Genomic DNA, 18,993 nt, shown 5'->3' on the forward strand with positions numbered 1-18,993 from the left:
ACCAAGTGTGGAAAAGGGGTGCTTCCATCAAAAAAATGCAGTACACGGACTCCAGACAATCAACTGGGCAAAAAGCAATATGGAAGAAAAAATTCCAGCATCAGTATCGGGGTTAAGAGCGTTTAGCTCGAAACACGTAGACCTGTGTCCTTTTCTTTTTCTGCTTCCCTCCAGGTTTCCCTAACATCCTCCTTCATTTTATTAATATGATTTGATCTCACAATTTTAATCTTAACAATTAAAAGTCATTGTTTTAATTTTGCACACCATTGCGGATACTGGAATCTGATAACTATTCCTCCCAACTCTCTTATGCATCATTCATGCTTGGTTTAAACAGGCCATAATAGAGAGTTGGGCGCAAGCTGCTGCCAGACACCTTTTTTTAGGAAGCTCAAAGTGATCGGGAGTGAAGATTCAACATGCTCAATTATTTGGGCCCTTCCATATCCATTAGATGATAGTCCAGTGCGTAGAAATCCATAGGGCAGGCCAGCATGAAATGAATGCATACTTTCAAACACTTCTGTTGGTATAGGGACGTAAAAGTCATTCCCTTGACCCTCCAAATAATGGCCCCAGGCAAACAATGAAATGCTCACTTTGGGGTGGGGTATATTAAAACCCTTTAATTCTGAAATTGCCAGGATTGTGTTTCATAATTTGGGACAAATGGAAAAATTCAGGACAGTTGTCAGCGATGCTAATGTGTTTGCACAGCTTTAGAGAATTGTGACATTGCTGGAAATCATTATGTGCCAATGGTACTGCCTTACCATTCTGGTCTTATCGTTATACTGTGAACTCAGTGAGCAATCTCAGAATTGCTCAGACCTATCAAGCCCCCATGAAAACTGCCCCCAAAGCTGGAACATAAGGTTGGGCATAACACCTATTACGAGTTTTATCCTCAGCTCTCTGCCCCTCAGCTCTGCTATTTTTGTTATAGCTGATAAATCACTAACACCATTTATTAATTTGCACAGATGCACATAATAATCCGCCATTTGTGATTTATTCTAGAATTGCACGGCACTTGGCGCTTTTTAATGCATTAAATAATGGATCCGCACAATGAGGCGCTAACCCTTTTCAATTACTAAACGTTCATGCAATCTACGTTAATCCGCAGAGCAGAAAATTGATATAACTAGTAATTATGTAATCACGCTGTATAGTGTAAACCATGCCTCCCTTGGGTCACCCATATATGCAAACATTCTCACTTTCCTTGGAATTGAGATTATTTATGTAGAGTTTATGCTGGGTATAATTTGGTTCTTTATTATTACCATCTATTAGATGTAATAAGCATCAGAGAATAACAAAAAAAGAAATATCTGTTCAATCTATGCGGGAAATTGTGCTCAGAGGATAAAAAAAAACAAGATTAGCCAAGCGCTTCAAGGAATGTGGTAAGACAACGGTTAATAAAAAAGAGGCTTTTTTTTTTCCTGGAGACTGGGATAAGAGTCTGAGAAGAGAGGAGGCAGCACTCAGTGTTCCCATTGTCACACAATTACAGGCTCGTCCGTCCTCTACTCCATCTCCGGTGACCATGCAGGTAAGATGCGGACCACTGTAGGGTCATGTGTATGTCTACCTCTACCTTTATCTCATTGACGGTTGTGCCGACAGTTTGTGCTCTGCTCATTTCTCGTCTTCCTTTTTCCATTCATTTCCTATATATATTTTCACATTCTTATGAGAGATACACATAGTGCACAATTGGTTCCTCGTCCAGGGGGATCGATTAATGGGATGACTTCCTATTGAATCCATGCGGTGAAGATCAGAGAGATGAAGGTTGTCTCCAGCTGTTGTACTTGTTACTCCCCCTTCCAGCATCCACAGATGGAGCGGAGCTGAGCGCCGATGTCCCAATGTTTTATTAGTGGGTTTTTATAGGATTGCGCTAATTATATCAAATTATACAGTGTGCAGAGCGTACCACAAAATTCACTTCTGCTACCTTTTTTTTATACTTTGCCGCTCTATAAAACAGAATATATGATCTTGTGCATTTGTGAATTAGGCTACGACTACACGCCGACTTGTGGCCACATGAGATCCCGTTAGCAAATGTTCTACTGACGGTCGCAACAAATAGTGGCGACCGTCATTACACAGACATCAAGCCGGGTTGTGATAATAGTAATACAAAATTCAGATCATATGTTGTACGACTAGTCCTGGACTTAGATTTCTGCAACCTGTGCTTCAGCAAGGAGTATAGAAACCACAACGTCTGACAATGGGTTTCCTAGGACCCCGTCACAGCCAAGCACGGGTGTTGCCCACCCATCAATTTTTTTTACCATATTGTCCAACCACCGCTATAAAACACCATCTCATTAATTGCTCTCTTCGATCCTTACGAGTTATGAACTTGCTGCTTGAGTTTCCTTTAGGGTTTCGCCATAGTGGGCTAGGAACAGCGTTAACTGTAAGTTCAGAACCAGTTTCTTCTCGGTTGAAAGACTAAAAGTGCACCCGTTCCTTATGGGACATAGATGAAGGATACTGGTCACTTGTAGGGAGACATGCCCAGCATGGAGGCTCAGTGGTTAAGTGTTTCTAACGTTCAACTCTGGGGTCCGACGTTTTCCCTGTTTGCATATACTCCAATAATATACTGATAGGTTAATTGGCTTCCTATGATATTTATTCTAGGGTACATTTCCTAGCATTGTAAAATGAGATTCTTCTCTGTACAGCGCTGCAGAATAAGTTGGCGCTTTGTAAGGTATAGAGGTGTTTTATCGAGATTCTGATTGGCCAAAAATGAATAAATGAAAAAAAAAATGACAATAATAATTAAAGTAGCAAAAAATATAATAATAATAATAATAATAATCTAGACATGCAGCTGTCCATAGGGCAGATAGCAGAGCAGCTCGGAGGTTCAGTGGTTAAGCATTTCTCGCCTGTAACACTAGGCTCCTGGGTTCTCCCTCTTTGCGTATACTTCACAAAAAGTGATAGATCAATTTGCTTCCTCTGAAATGTATTCTATGTTTCTTGTACTGTATTGTAACATGAGATTGTAAGAGGCATTTGTGCACAGCGCTGCATGATATGTTGGTACGTCATAAAAAATATTTTTTATGGAGATTCTGAGTGACCAGAAGTGAATAAATAAAACTAATTACCGTACATTAATTATTAATTTATAATAATTATTAGTATATTTAATAATAGAGACTTTTTAATCAGGTTTGTCCAATACACATCTAGCTGTCCAATGTGCAGGTAGCAGAGCAGCCTTAAGGCTAGGATTTCCTCCCTGTAGAATCGGGGTCTTGGGTTTGAAATCAACAAGTCACAATATAGGTTCTTTACATACTAGGTCCATCAAGTTCATCATTTCTCCACCATTTATACATTTTGTCACTAAATTATCTATAACCCACAATGTTATGTGCCCTGAGGAAATCGTCCAGCCCTTTTGTAAAAGCCGTTCTAGTGTCTGCCATTACTAGCTCTTGTGGTCGGCTTTCCACAGTCTGACTGCTCTAACTGTAAAGAACCCTTTCCTATTTAGCTGCCTTTCTCTTTCTTCCACCTGTAATGAGTCCCCCCTGGTCCTTAGTATGGTCTTTGGAAGGAATAAGTCGTGATTTAACACCTTTCCGACATCGGGCTCCAGCGGTGAGCCCACATCTTTCCTGCACGTCAGCTGTTTTGAACAGCTGACATGTGCCCTGTACAGTCACAGGTGGAATCGCGATCTACCCATGGCTATTAACCCATTAAATGCCACTGTCAAATGCTGACAGCGGCATTTACCATGCACTTTCAGCGATCGTGCCGGAAATACCACCCACCGGTGACCCCATCGCATGATTGGCATGACAATCAGAGGTCTCCTGGAGACCTCTATGGTTGTCACTGCCAGATTGCTATGAGCGCCGCCTAGTGGTTGGCGCTCATAGCAAGTGAGTAATTCTGCTACATACAGGTGATCTGCTCATCGCCTGTATGTAGCAGAGCCGATCGAGTTGTGCCAGCTTCTAGTCTCCCATGGAGACTATTGAAGCATTCCAAAAGTTAAAAAAAAAAATGTTTTTTAAACTATAAAAAATATATAAAAGTTCAAATGCCCTGTTGAGGGCAGAGTAAAGTACTGCAGTACGCAGGCGCCGGACCTCTCTGACCTTTCCCGGCGCCTGCGCACTGTAGTACTCTGCAGATATAGTACGCCTGCGCAGGAGCTGCAGCAGAAGTAAGGAGGAGGACGTCATCGCTAGAAGATGGGAGGAGCCGGACCGGACTGCGACACCCCTTGGACCGGACCCCTGGGTGAGTATAATCTAACTCGTTTTTCTTCTCTTTCAGGTTACATCGGGGGCTTATCTACAGCATTACACAATGCTGTAGATAAGCCCCTGATGGCAGTGGCCGCATCTCATAGGCCAAAGATGGGGTGACAGGTTCCCTTTAATTCAGATACTGCATTTCATTCCTCTTTTTCTTTGGCTTTTGTTTTTTGGAGCAGTGTTATGTTACTCAGAGTGTTAATGATGTACTTTTTTATTGGGATTCTCCTCCCATTAGTTATCTAATTCATGCCAACTACTAATCACCATTACAGATTAGCGCGACAATCTATTACTTACACCTTTAGTTTTGGCGCACTCCCTGGATTTTATCACACAGAATCCGAAGTTTGTCTGCAGCTCTCTGTCTTTTCCTGTTTTTCTCATGTCATTGAGGGCGCTAGTGTTATTTTCTGATATTATTGGGTATGTATTTGCGGTATTATGTAGGAACAATACGGTAGTATTCTGTGTGCACTTTATGTGAATATCATTTACACCCTGCATATAGTGGTGCTAGGTCAGCCGTGTACGGCATGATTATTTTGGTGCTATATGCAAGCTGAAATTATAAGAACCGTTACTAAAAATGGCAAACAGGAGCCCTACTATGTTTGTTCATCCAGGTGCCTGATCACTATGAGCAGGGGAGGGTTTCTTAAATGATAGATGCTACTCAATGTAAATGTCATTAAAGAATCATTTTTTGTGAACTAAACACACATCTGAATATCAAAACTATCACTTAAAGGGAATCTTTCATCAAGTTTTTGCTATTTAATCTGTGGGCAGCATAATATAAGGCATGAGAGCCTGATTACAGGGATGTGTCACTTAATAGGCTATGTGTTCTAGTGTCAATACAATCAGTATTTTATTAGCAGGAGATTATCACTACTGGACTACATGTCTTGTGCAGCCCAGTCACACTAATCTGTGTAGCCCCGCCCCCAACACTGATTGGCAGCTCGCTAACAATTCATAGTGTCTACAGGAAGCTGCCAATCAGGAGTGTGGGCGGGGTTATAGAGAGCAAGTAGTGTTAGCGCAGCCACATCTACATCAGACAAATAAGGATTCTATCAAAACTGCTCCAAGTTGCCTACTAAGTGATAAATCCCTAGAATCACTATATTATGCTTCACTCAGATTATATAACAAAAACCTGCTGATATATTCTCTTTAACTGAGAAAAATAAAATTCTATCTATGATCATCATATTATAAAAATATCTGCTCATTCACCTTGAGTAAAGGTCATGAAAAGGGTGGTCCAGTGAAGACATCCCCTGCCTATATGCATCATAATGAGTATCATAGAGGGTGCTGTCACCCCACCTGCCAAAAGTCAATTCCTATGGGCCATAACTCAGAGCTGTCCTGCTCTGATGAGCTGAACCCATCCTTAGGATACATGAACGACCAATCTTTTGAGTGGCTGCCATGTGACGCTACATTTCTGACCACTGTAGGGGAAATGTCTGGCCGATAGCTCCCATTCCACACCGCCTTTTTCACCATCAACATAGGTGGATCACCTGGCTGACTTCTATGTATATCTCAAATATATATATATATATATATATATATATACTGCTCAAAAAAATAAAGGGAACACTATTCCATTTGCAACAGGCTGTTTGTGTTTCCTTTATTTTTTGTGCAGTATATATACAGTATATATTCCACTAAATTGAAATCGTAACACTAAGAGGGAAAGGTCATTGAGTTATGACCATGACAGAGAATATGTCGCCAGTAGAGTTGAGCGACTTTTGGTTTTTTAGGGTCGCGTTTGGTTTCGTGAAACCCGACTTTTCCAAAAGTCGGGTCGAGCAAGATCGTCCGATTATAGGGAAAAGTCGGGGTCGTCCCGAAACACGAAACCCAATGTAAGTCAATGGGGAATAAAAGTCGGCAGTGAGAGGAGGACAGGAAACACACCTACAGTGCCCATTTGAATGCCAAAAGCATCAATTCTTCTTACTTAAGCTTGTCAACCTTAATTAACTTCATAATATAAGTTACGCACTGAAAAATGGGGGTTATTTGGCTAAAGTTGTGGGGGGGGGAGGGCTGGCTGCAGGTTTTCATGTGCCCTGGGCGAAAGAGCGCCCCTTTAACACATACCACAACTCATCATGCTCCGATACGGCAGATAAATAGCGGTATAGTACAATGAAAAATACCTCACTTTTTACATCTCATGACGAGGCCCATCTATTTCTCCATACAGAATCATTGGTCCCATATAATGTTTGAAACAGTATATGATGAGCTCCACATAATGCTACAGTATATGTTGGTCCCCATGGATGAAGCTCCACTGTCTTATGGGCCCAAATAATGCTCCAAACATAATGGGCCCCATTTCTAATGCTCTAGTGTATAATGGGCCCTGTAAATGCTGCTCCAGTGTCTGATGTCCACCTTTGGAATGTTCCAGTGTATGGTGGGCCCCATCTATCATTCTCCAGAGTATAGTGCTCCCCAAAAATTGCTGTCCCAACATTGAAAACAATCAAATAAGTCTCCTCGCTAGGGAATCCCTGTACTTGTCTGGACAGGTGCTGTAGCTTGCTTAACAGCTCGCCAGCCGTTCTCACGCCCAGTATGGATTGCACGTGATTGCACAAAGGTTAGAAAGGGTACCGTATCCCTGGATAACATGTATGGATAGCGTACACATTCAAAATATATGTCTCAGGAGGCAGGCTCAGACGGTGTTAGGCCCAGTATGGATTGCACGTCATTGCACAAAGGTTAGAAAGGGTACCGTATCCCTGGATAACATGTATGGATAGCGTACACATTCAAAATATATGTCTCAGGAGGCAGGCTCAGACGGTGTCAGGCACAGTATGGATTGCACGTGATTGCACAAAGGTTAGAAAGGGTACCGTATCCCCGGATAACATGTATGGATAGCGTACACATTCAAAATATATGTCTCAGGAGGCAGGCTCAGATGGTATAGCTGCAGTTCCTGCACCTCTGAGAAGTGGTCCTATGGCTTCAGGACAAACTACATCTGAGAAAATTGTACAAAACTCAACACCAAATACTCATCCTATCCCATGACTTTATTTCTCAGCTCCAGAAAATTTAGCAGCGTGTTTACCTACTCTATGGCCAGGTTCAGACAAGCATATTACAGTAGCATTTGGCTGCCTGCATTATGGATGTAAATCCCAACCCGGTCACAGATTTAGGGATCTATGAAGCTGTCAGTTAAAGTTCTTCAACCCTCATTTGGTCTGGTACTTGCATCCATAATACAGGGGCACAAATGGCTCCATAATGGCTCATCTGAAATTGGCCAATGTGGGATTTTTTTGCATTTGTGAGTTACAGAGAATCATGTCATCATGCATAAAGTCTACACTAAAAGCACTCAGAAAGTAAAATCAAGTATATTTAGCATTTTTGCCAGTACGTTGGTAATTTACAACTTGGCCCAGAAGTAACCTCATAAATGGAAAATTACAGTCTACCTCTCATCATACTGCTTTGACTAAAAGTGCGTGGAAATCATTTGTGTCGTCTCCGAGCTTCCGCCACCTCCTTGCTCTCATTTACCCTTCTTTGAATCCCCAACTTGACCTCATTTTCCAGTGTTTATGTTCCTCCATGGCTTACTCTCTCACTTTCTTTCTTTTCTCATTTCTCATAATCAAAGGTTATTTTTTTTTATTTTGCATGAAGAGGGAAGTTATTTTAAAGGCTTTGATGAGTAAGCTGCATAGAATAAGATAATAAGTCGTATTTATCCTGCAAGACATAAATTAGAACCTTTGATGAATAGACCCAATTCTCTCAATCTCTCGTGCATGCTTGCTCCATTTCTTCTCTTTGTGTCTATTGTTGAGTGGGACATTGCATATCAGCAAGTTCGTGTCCCATTTAAGTAAGATCAAACCTTCTTTATAAAGTGGTTGCATATGAATAATGAAAATGTGATAGATTTTTTTTCCTAGGATCAGTGCCACGCTTGCCCAGCGGAGTTTGTTGTGTATTGCTGCTTAAGGCATTTGAAAGAGTGAATGGTCAGTTGTGGAGATTCAGTCAGGCATTATAATACAATATGCTTGTTCTTGAAGTGTACCTTACATACAAATATGTAGTCAGTTTCTTCATCAGGTTGACTAATATCATGGGGATTCCTTCTATCGATGATCCAATCTTTTGAAGTTTGAACTCCCCGGTATCGCCGGTTAATAAATTCGTTGTGAATGTCAATACTGCAAAGCCTCAAATTGTCCTGAAAATAGGTGTATAATGTTAAGAATTAAAAAAAATACTACTATTAAAGTGCTGTTACTGCAGTATATCACAGATCAATGAATTGATAGAAACATATGTTACATAACTGTGCAGGTCCAGCACCTCCCCATCTAACTTGAATTTTTAGATCACTTAGCAGTCCATTTTCTGTCTCTATGTGGAATGAGCGGTGTGCTCTGAAGTCCTATCCCTAGACTGAAAAATCCTAAAATGGCTATGCTTGGCCGGCCCTCATCTTTTATACTGGCCATGATAATTCCCCGTGATTGGCTGGGTAGACCAGGTGCTAAGTTTACATATGTTGAATACAGCTGTTAAATGCAAAACAGCGGTCATTTAATGGCCTATTTTGTCTGATTTTTCAGACAAAACTGAGTGGAAAAAATATTCTGACAAATACGCAGCAAATACAATTGTGCTTAAAAGTTTACATTCTCCGACAGAATTTTTGCTTTCTTGTCCTTTTTTCAGAGAATATGAATGACAACATCAAAACTTTTTCTCCCCTCATGGTTAGTGGTTGGGTGAAGCCATTTATTGTCAAACTACTGTGTTTTCCCTCTTTTTAAATCAGAATGACAACCCAAAACATCCAAAAGACCCTGATCAAATGTTCACATACCCTATTTCTTAATACCGTGTATTGGCCCCTCTAAAATCAATGAAAGCTTGAAGTCTTTTGTGGTAGTTGTGGATGAGGTTCTTTATTTTCTCAGATGGTAAAGCTTCCCACTCTTCTTGGCAAAAAGTCTCCATTTTCTGTAAATTCCTGGGCTGTTTAGCATGAACTGCGTGTTGAGTTCTCCCCAGAGTGACTCAATGATATTGAGGTCAGAAGACAGAGATAGCCACTCCAGAACCTTCACTTTGTTCTACTGTAGCCAATGACAGGTCGACTTGGCCTTGTGTTTTAGATCCTTGTCATGATGGAACGTCCAAGAACGTCCCATGTGCAAATTCCGGGCTCATGAGTGCAAATTGGCCTCAAGTATTTGCTGATAATGTGCTGCATTCATCTTTCCTTCAACTTTGACCAAGTATTATGTGCCTTTGTAGCTCACACATCCCCAAAACATCAGCGATCCACCTCAGTGCTTTACAGAAGAAATGGTGTTCCTTTCATCATAGGCCTTTTTGACCTCTCTCCAAATGTAACATTTATGGTTGTGGCCAAAAAGTTCAATTTTGGTCTCATCACTCCAAATTACCTTGTTCTAGAAGTTTTGAGGCTTGTCTCTGTGCTGTTTTGCGTACTGTATGAAAGATACTGGCATTTGCGCAGTTATGGCTTTCTTTTGGTGATTCCACCATACACTCATTTTTCTTCAAGCGCCTCCTTATTGTGGATCGTGAAATAGCTAGAAATTTTTTTTTTTCAGAAAGTCCAGTATTTCAGCTGATGTTATTTGTGGGTTTTTCTTTTCATCCCATATAATTTTCCTGGCAGTTGTAGATGACATTTTGGTTGGTCTACCTGGCCGTGGTTTTGTTTTACAGAGCCCCTGAATTTCCATTTGATAATCACAGTTTGAATGCTGCTGATTGGCATTATAAATTGCTTGGACATCTTTTTGAAATCCTTTCCTGTTTTATGCAGTTCAACTACCTTTTCCCGCAGCTCCATTTACAATTCTTTTCTTTGCCCATGACTCACTATCCAGAAACATCAGTGGCTGGATGAAAGATGCAAGAGTCTGTCTGGATTCCAGAAACTCACTCAGCTTTTATGCACACATACTGATTACAAACAGGTCAGAGGTGATGATGTTACCTTTAGTTGCCATTCAAGCTCATTTGTGTCAACTTCTGTGCATGTCATCAGGCCAAAATCACCACATTATGTGAACTTTTGATCAGGGTCATTTGGATGTTTTGGGTTGTCATTATGATTTATAAAGAGAAAACCCAGTAGTTTGACAATAAATGGCTTCACCCAACCACTAACCATGAGTGAAGAAAAAGTTTTGGTATTATAATTCATTATCTCTGAAAAAAAAGTCAAGAAAGCAAAAATTCTGCCAGGGTATGTAAACTTTTGAGCACAACTGTAATGTGTGCAAATGCTCTTAAGTTACTACCAAGTCACAGAGTATCCACCACTTGGAGCTTGGTTACACAGGACCCACTGAGATGAACTCTCATTGTAAGCTACTCCATAACTAATAAGCAATCACTTGAGCAATATGTTCCTTTGTAATCAACTACTAGTTAACAAAATAAGCTTAAACTCCTTAACTTTTCTGACCTCAAAAGTGATAGCATTTTGCTAAGCCAGTCTGACAACCAGTAAACCCATAGATCCTGAGACTAATGAGGCCAGAGAGTAGGTTTAGTGATTCAGCCACTTCAAGTCTTCCACTAAACAATGGCCCTCCTAGCCATCTGCTTTGCAGAGAACTAGAGTACGACAGCTGGACTTTCACCAATCATAAAGTAAAAGCATATTTTAGCAATAAACGTTTTATGAAGTAGGAAAACCCCTTTAAAGAAGTATTCCATCTTTCTTAAATTTTTTGGATAGTGAAATAATGTCATGATTGACTGGTAGGGGTCACTCTCAGCCAAAAATGCATCATCCCTTTATATTAGCAATCCTGTCCAACTACTTAATAAGGCAGTGGTCAACAACCTATGACACTCCAGATGTGGTGAAGCAGAGGGGATTCTAGGAGTTGAAGTTATACAGCTAGAAATGAGACATAGAAACCAGAGGACTTGTCACCAGATCGAAAGTAGACAGTTTTTGCTCTTATTTTAATTTTGCTGCTCACCCAAGTGTTACTTCTTTTTTTTTAACTTTACCAATTTAAGGTACTAGAGATATAGACCTTTTTCTTTGGTACTCAATTTTATGGTGAGCAGCTCACAGGGAAATTATGCAGAGCAGCCTAAAGACACATCCTCGGAGGATCCTGTGAGCAATGCCCCCCCTCTGATAAGGACTATAAAAATGACCACTAATAAAAAGCTCATATCTCTTGAACCGTAAGATTAACAAAACAAAAAATAAATACTCAGGTAGGAAATGCGGTGATGGCATTTCCTAGAAATATGGCATCACTTTCAATGTTGGGAGCACCACTTTTGGAAAACCCATACAAACATACTACAGACATTCAAACGTCCTATGGATGACGTTTGGCTGCCCAGAAACATAAAAGTTGGCAAAAATTGACAATTTTCAGCATTTCAAACTACACAAGTATATTGTCTCCCAAATGAGCCATCTGTCAGGTAGGATGTTTTTATGATTGTCAGCTAATATAGAGGTCTACTGTTATGAATGAGTCACCGAAGGAGGAAAAAACAAAAATACAAGCTAAGTCCAGAAAACCGGAGAGATTGGTAGCTATCGGATTGCAGACCCCTGATCCTATCCACAACAACTAACAGTAGCCGTGGGGGGTTCCTACGATGCCCTAGACCCCTCGATCACAGCCGGAGAACTAAATAGGCCTAAAGAAAGAAAGGGGAAATCTAAACTGCCCCAGAGCAGACCCCAAAGCAATAGGCAGCCCCCAACATATAATGACGGTGAAGCAAGATGAAAACACTTAGATAGGTTGAGCAAACGATGGGGCCCAAGCTAACTAAAAAAGACAGGATAGAAAAGCTGCTGTCTGCAATCCGTAAAAAACCCTACCAAAAAATGTCCCAACCGTCTGATAGGAAAAACAGGCCCTGAAGTCGCTAGGACTTCAAAATGACTATATCAGCACTCACGTAAATTCTGAAGACAGAGCAAAGAGACAAACTGATCAGAGATAAAAATGGAACTCAGCACACCCCCGACCAGGGATGGCTGAACTCCAAAAAACAAGGTAAACAAAACAAAACTAATAAGTTCAATAGCAGAGCAAAAACTTATCTTTGGGAAGCAGGAATCAGACTGGTCTCCAAGAATCCAGCAGAGAAATCACCAGCGACTCAGAAGGGCATCAGCTGCCTTATATCCAGTCAGCAGTTCCTGTTACCCAGTCATCATCTACCAGATCAGGTGTTTGGTAATCAGCCTCACTACCTTCCTTCACCAGAAGAGGGAGTTCATCAGACATCGACGGTGAAGGGGAAAATGAACTCACAACAGTCTACAGCATGATCGGCCAAATTTGGCACTTTATAAAAAGAACAACCAGTCTCCCTACTTCGTTTTGGCTAATGTGGAAGAGCACAGGACAGGGCCAGGACAAAGAAAGAGAACAAACACAGCCATCCTATGAGTATCATTGGCACTACCCAGGTATCGCTCCTTTGTAAGAAGAAGCAGTGATATCCTGCCATCTGCTGGCAAGATGAAATCAAGTGGAACCAAAATGTGCTGGAAGATTTGCAGAGGGTGCAACTTCGCCTGCTGGACCTGATCAGGTGACACACAGGAAGGACTTCCTTAATATAAAAATTCTGAGTGCCCAACCAGGGGCAGATTTCGTTCCAGAGAAGAGAGTGGAGCAGACGCGTTCCAGGGATATTAATGAAGTCAGTCGACACCATCAAAGTGTCGCCGCCTGACAGGGCTCAGATCCCGCTGAGGAGGACTCTGAATTTTGTCAGCATTAGTGTCATGCTCACGCCCTGACTGGTGCCAGCGTGGCATGATCCAGGGGGTTGTGGCCCCACTGGGCCACAAACCAGACTATCCTGGAAGGGGCGTAACTAAGACAGCTGCCTTGGTTTTCACTGGAGCCTCTGATGGTGAGGTCAGGCTTGTGCGGCAGGCAGCTGCCAGGTGCCACTCCAGGATGGTGTCTGGCTGTTGCTGCTGATCCAACTTGGGGAGATGGTATGGGTGACAGGCACAAGTAGTAGACAGACATGGCAGAGATACTGGCAGGTGGCCACGGCTGAGACACTGGCAGGTGGGCATGGCTGAGACACTGGCAGGTAGGCACGGCTGAGACACAGAGCAGGCGGGCACAGCTGAGACACAGGGCAGGCGGGCACCGCCGAGACACAGGTCAGGCGGGCATGGCTGAGACACAGGGCAGGCGGGCACGGCCGAGACACAGGGCAGCCGGGCACAGTCAAGACACAGGGCAGGCAGGCACGGCTGAGACAAAGGGCAGGCTGGCACGGCTGAGACACAGGGCAGGCTGGCACGGCTGAGACACAGGGCAGGCTGGCACAGCTGAGACACAGGGAAGGCAGGCAAGGCTGGGACACAGGGCAGGCAGGAGTGGTATATGAAGAAACAGGTAGAGACCTGTTCACACAGAGGGTGCAGGTACTGGTACACGCAGGAAGTAACGGTGTATGAAGGGACAGGTAGAGACCTGTTCACACAGCAGGTGCAGGTACTGGAACAGGCAGAACGGAGTGGAGTATGAAGAAACAGGTTGGGACCTGTTCACACAGGAGGTGCAGGTACGGATACAGGCAGGAAGGAGTGGAGTATGAAGAAACAGGTTTGGACCTGTTCACACTTTGAGAAGAACCGCAAGGCTGCAGAGAAGAGCTGGAGAGCAGCAAGAGGTTCTGCAGCAGTAGAAGCAGAACAGCTAGAGTACGGAGCACAAGCAGAGCCACAAGAATGCGGAGCACAGGTGGACAGAGAGGACACAAGGAAAGACACAGCAGGGAAAGGAACCACAGACAAGAAGACTGACAGACAGAGGTAGGGCAGAGTTCAGACTAGGTAACAGTGCGAGACAAGGTACAGGACCAAGGACACAGGGACCAGGATGTGCTGCCTCCTGGTGGGAAGAAAGGAAAGGTACAAGCCAAGGCTAGAACAAAGACACAGAGACCAGGATAAGACAAGGCATGGAGTAATAGCACAGGGACCAAGATATTCTGCCTCTTGGAGGGTGGACAGAGAAGTACTAGGCAAGATACAGAGACACAGAGATTAGGAATAAAGCCTCCAGAGAAGGCGAGACATAGGACAATCCTAAGAGACTTCCGTCAACGGTCAGGCCAAGAAGATGCGTGAGGAGACTGCAACAGGTGAGGCCCACCTGCGACTGCAGAGGGACAGCACACGTGAGCAGGGCCATCTCACCCAGCTGGGATTAGGGCCTCAAGTTGGGAAGGTGGAGTTTGGAACGTGGGAAGCTCAGCAGACTAAGTTGTTCTCTGACTTAGTCTATCAAAGTCTGTTGAGCAAGAAAGACTTGCGGCCTAGCGGGAAAACCCGGGGACCTTGGTAGGGCCAGATTTGCAGAGAGAGAACATACGTAGTGGCTCCCATGACTGGGACTACCAGTGAACAGAACATTAACGTTGCTAGAGAAAGACTACCTTTGCTTTTCCAAGTTTATTGTTATCTTAGTTTGAATGTTAATCTGCCTCGTAACTAAAGCTCCCGTCATCGCTGTGTGTGACACCTATTAGCGACCGGCCCCCCTGATCATTGTGGAAAGGGGTGGACATTTTTTTGATCGTTGGCCTCCTGCTGGCCAGCACGCATCGCTGCGTGTGGCAGGCAGGAGACCAGCGATCAGTGAGCTGGAGCTTGTAACCATGGTAAACAGCAGGTTTCTAAGCGCCGAGCGGCACTTACAAACCCTCTGTGTACTTTAGTTACCAGCACGCTGATGCAGGGAGCTGGTAACCAAGGTAAACAGCGGGTTTCTAAGTGCCACGCGGTGCTTAGAAACCCGCTGTTTACCTTGGTTACCAGCTCCCTGCACCAGCGCGCTGGTATCTAAGGTACACAGTGATGCGAGCGCTCGTCGTCGCTGGTGCTGATCGCTGGTGAAGCTGCCTGTTTGGCAGCTCACCAGCGAACATGTAGCGACACACCAGTGATCCTGACAAGGTGATATCGTTGTTGGGATCGCTGGTGAGTCGCTATGTGTGACGGGACCCTAACACTAATTCTTCAGAGTTACTTGAAGTCACTGTATATAAATAAAACTATAATCATCTCTGACTCTTTCCGCCTCGTACCTCTGTGCATTGCATTCAGACCCCTGCTTTACACCTTCTCAACCACAAACTGGGTAGTATAATCCCACCCCCAAAACTGCCCAACTCCAGTCTCGAATGTTGTTTGGTGGATGGCCATGCCAGTGATGATGGGTAATGCTTACATAGAGGTGTCTGCCATTGCAATGAAACTGAGTGTAGGATTGTGAGCCGTTATATTGTGTGTGGGGGCTCTCATACTGTGTAGGGGCTGTGGGTGAAATTATATTGCAAAAGGGGACCATCACTCTGACTGTGAGATCTGTTGGGGACATCACACTGTGTATGGAGGAACTTATACTGTGTTTCGAGGACTGTAGGACCTTCCTGTTTTATATATATATATATATATATATATATATATATATATATATGTTAGGGCTGGCGGAACGCACCAAATTATGAATAATAGTAGGTGCGTTCGCAGCCCGGGGTCCACCGTGCAGAGGTGGTACACTGCTGCTAGGTAATGGCGGAAGAATAGAGCGGCGTGAAAACAGTCACACGTGCGTTACGTCACCCAGTGTGAACAGGGGCAACCTCTGTTGACTCACAGAGCCACACAGCCACTGAACGCAAATACCGGAGCCTGTTTAGCTCACAGAGCCCGGACAAAAAGCGCACAGAAAGCGGCCACAGAACTCTACCCCAAGGACACGGGTTAGAGTTCCTCTAGACCCTCTGAGCGCACGGCGTCGCTGCAGCGAACGCCGCTATAGACGCGGCTACAGAGTGTGGAGCACGTGCACTGTGGCGTGCCGAGTCACTGATGGGGACTAATGCCTGACTCTGACTCTGCCCTACCTACACCTAAGCCTGGGCGCTAGCAGGCTAGGCTGCACAACACATTCGTACCAAGGGTAGGGGTTTCATAATGAGTCAGTCACCAGAGACATTCATACGTGCATACATCACTCTCTCCACATACTCTGTAAATACAGTCTTTCCTAGCACATGGCCGAGCGGCCATACGAACCTTTTATAGCCGCGAGCATCCGGGACCTTCCTGGCTTCTTGGATGGGCCAATCCGAACAGGAGCAGGACCTGAGCACGTGACCTTCTATCTCCAATGGGAGATCACTCCACGGGCATGCTCAGTGGCCCAATCTCGCTGCTGAGCAGCATGTATTGCCATAGCTGTGCCAGAGGTGGCAGCAGCAAGCAAACCCACAGAGCTGGTCTGGGCAGAGCGCCTGGACCGACGAGTTTGCTGAGCAACCTCCTCTGCGGCTGGAGAGGAATGGGAGACCGCTGGAAGTAGGGCTCGGGATTCTTGCTGTGCAGCGACACAAATCCGACACCTAATGGGTCACCCTCCCAGGGCTGTGGGGTACTCGGTACCGGGCCGGTGTCAGGGGGATGTGTCACAGCAGCGGTGACCCGGTCCATGGCCCTGGGCACCCAAGCAATGGGAGATGTAATTAATGGTAGAACGGTTCGTGACGCCACCCGTGGTGTTTGGCAAATATGGTGTTAGGCCAACGCTGCATATAGATCCACTGGAACTGATGGTATGTGCAGCTTAGATGATAAAGCTCCCCACAGGTGGAGCTGTAGTCCCAGGGCAGTGTAGATGCAACCAGTGCGGGGATGTAGCAGTGCCGAAAGCGTAGGGAACAGACAAGCCACAGCGGTTGTAGTTTCTGTACCTTTACTGAGTATATGCAGTCCAGAGTCCTGATTACAGATGGTATTGGAGCAGGTTAGCCTGGAAGCAGATCAGGATTCTCTCTCAGCAGAAGGGCTGTGCAGTCTCCTTCCTAGCGCTTTGTAGTGTGAAGCACTCCAGTACTTAGTTACTCTGAAATGCCTCTCTTCAGATGTTCCTAGAACTATACCTGTATGACAGACAGCTGTAGCCTCTCTCGGGGACTCCTCTCCTGAGTCCTGGCTCTCTATTCAATTGCTGTTGTGTCCCAAGTCTCTGATGGGAGCAGGGCATTTACAGCCTCCTACTCCTCTGGTATCTGCTGTAGGACCTTTAGTATCCGTACAGCCGTGGAGACCAGTCTCCAGTCTTTGCGCTCTAGCGGTGAGGGAGCTCTCCTCCCGGAGCTCAACCTCCACCCGTCTGCACACGTGGACCTCCTCACACAATCTGATCCTTCTTCCTCCTGGCCCTCAGAGGACACTCCTCACTAGAGTTGAGCGATACCGTCCGATACTTCAAAGTATCGGATTGGAATGGATCGGCCGATCTTAAAAAAAAGTATCGGTATCGCCGATTCCGATACCGGAAGTCCCATTCAAGTCTATGGGACTTCCGGTATCGGAATAAGAAAAATCCTGTTTTTCCCTTGTACAGCCTCTCTGGGGTCTGTACGGGCCTTTCGGGGGGCTGTGCCGGCCTGCCAGGGGGTCTGTGCAGGCTCCGGTGGTCTGTGCCGGCCTGCCGGGGGGCTGTGCAGGCTCCGGTGGGCTGTGCCGGCCTGCCGGGGGGCTGTGCCGGCCTGCCGGGGGGCTGTGCTGGCTCCGGGGGGCTGTGCCGGCCTGCCGGGGGGCTGTGCCGGCCTGCCGGGGGGCTGTGCAGGCTTCGGGGGTCTGTGCAGGCATCGTCCGATGGGACTACAAGTCCCATCGGGCGATGCCTGCTACCATGACAGTGATTGACACATTAGCCAATGATGGGACAGTAGTAGTCCCATCATCCGGCTAATGTGTTGAATGTAAAAAAAAAAAAAAAATTACATGCTACATTCATACTACATACTACATACATGCTACATTCATACTACATATATACTACATGCAACATACATACTACATATATACTACATGCATGCAACATACATACTACATGCTACATATATACTACATGCTACATATATACTACATACATACTGCATGCTACATATATACTACATGCATGCAACATGCATACTACATATATACTTCATGCAACATGCATACTACATATATACTACATGCAACATGCATACTACATATATACTACATGCAACATACATACTACATATATACTACATGCAACATACATACTACATATATACTACATGCATGCAACATGCATACTACATATATACTACATGCTACATACATACTACATATATACTACATACATACTGCATGCTACATACATACTACATACATACCACATACATACTACATACATACTACATACATACTACATACATACTACATGCATGCTACATGCTACATACATACCACATATATACTACATACATACAATACATTCATACAATACATACATAGACATACAGTACATATAACATAGAGTAACATACTTACCAATACTTGTCACATTGTTCCCCGAAGCCATTGTCTTTTACGGAATAAATATTAACATAACAAACCACAAAAATACTCACCCACGATCCGAAGCAGTCCACGAGTGTGTCCCACGACGATCTTGGGTAGAGAACTGCAGCATCAGCTGTTGCTGCCGTTCTCTACGGGCTGCAGGAATCCAATGACGGAAGGTAGGTATCCTTCCGCACTGTATTC

General features: G+C 44.3%; 1 protein-coding gene across 2 annotated transcripts in view; it reads left to right on the forward strand.

Annotated features, from left to right (window-relative positions):
* The first annotated feature begins 1,437 nt into the window (after window positions 1-1,437).
* LOC141070517 (calsenilin-like) overlaps window positions 1,438-18,993 on the forward strand; it is a 241,082-nt gene continuing 223,526 nt past the window's right edge. For both annotated transcript variants that reach the window (XM_073559520.1, XM_073559521.1), the window contains exon 1: window positions 1,438-1,564. In XM_073559520.1, coding sequence (XP_073415621.1) covers window positions 1,559-1,564 — 6 coding nt within the window. In that variant the 5' untranslated portion in view covers window positions 1,438-1,558. The remainder of the gene's footprint in view (window positions 1,565-18,993) is intronic.

This window comes from Dendrobates tinctorius, unplaced genomic scaffold (assembly GCF_039654945.1).
Source record: "Dendrobates tinctorius isolate UK_male_01 unplaced genomic scaffold, ASM3965494v1 ptg000272l, whole genome shotgun sequence".
Taxonomy (NCBI): Eukaryota; Metazoa; Chordata; class Amphibia; order Anura; family Dendrobatidae; genus Dendrobates; species Dendrobates tinctorius.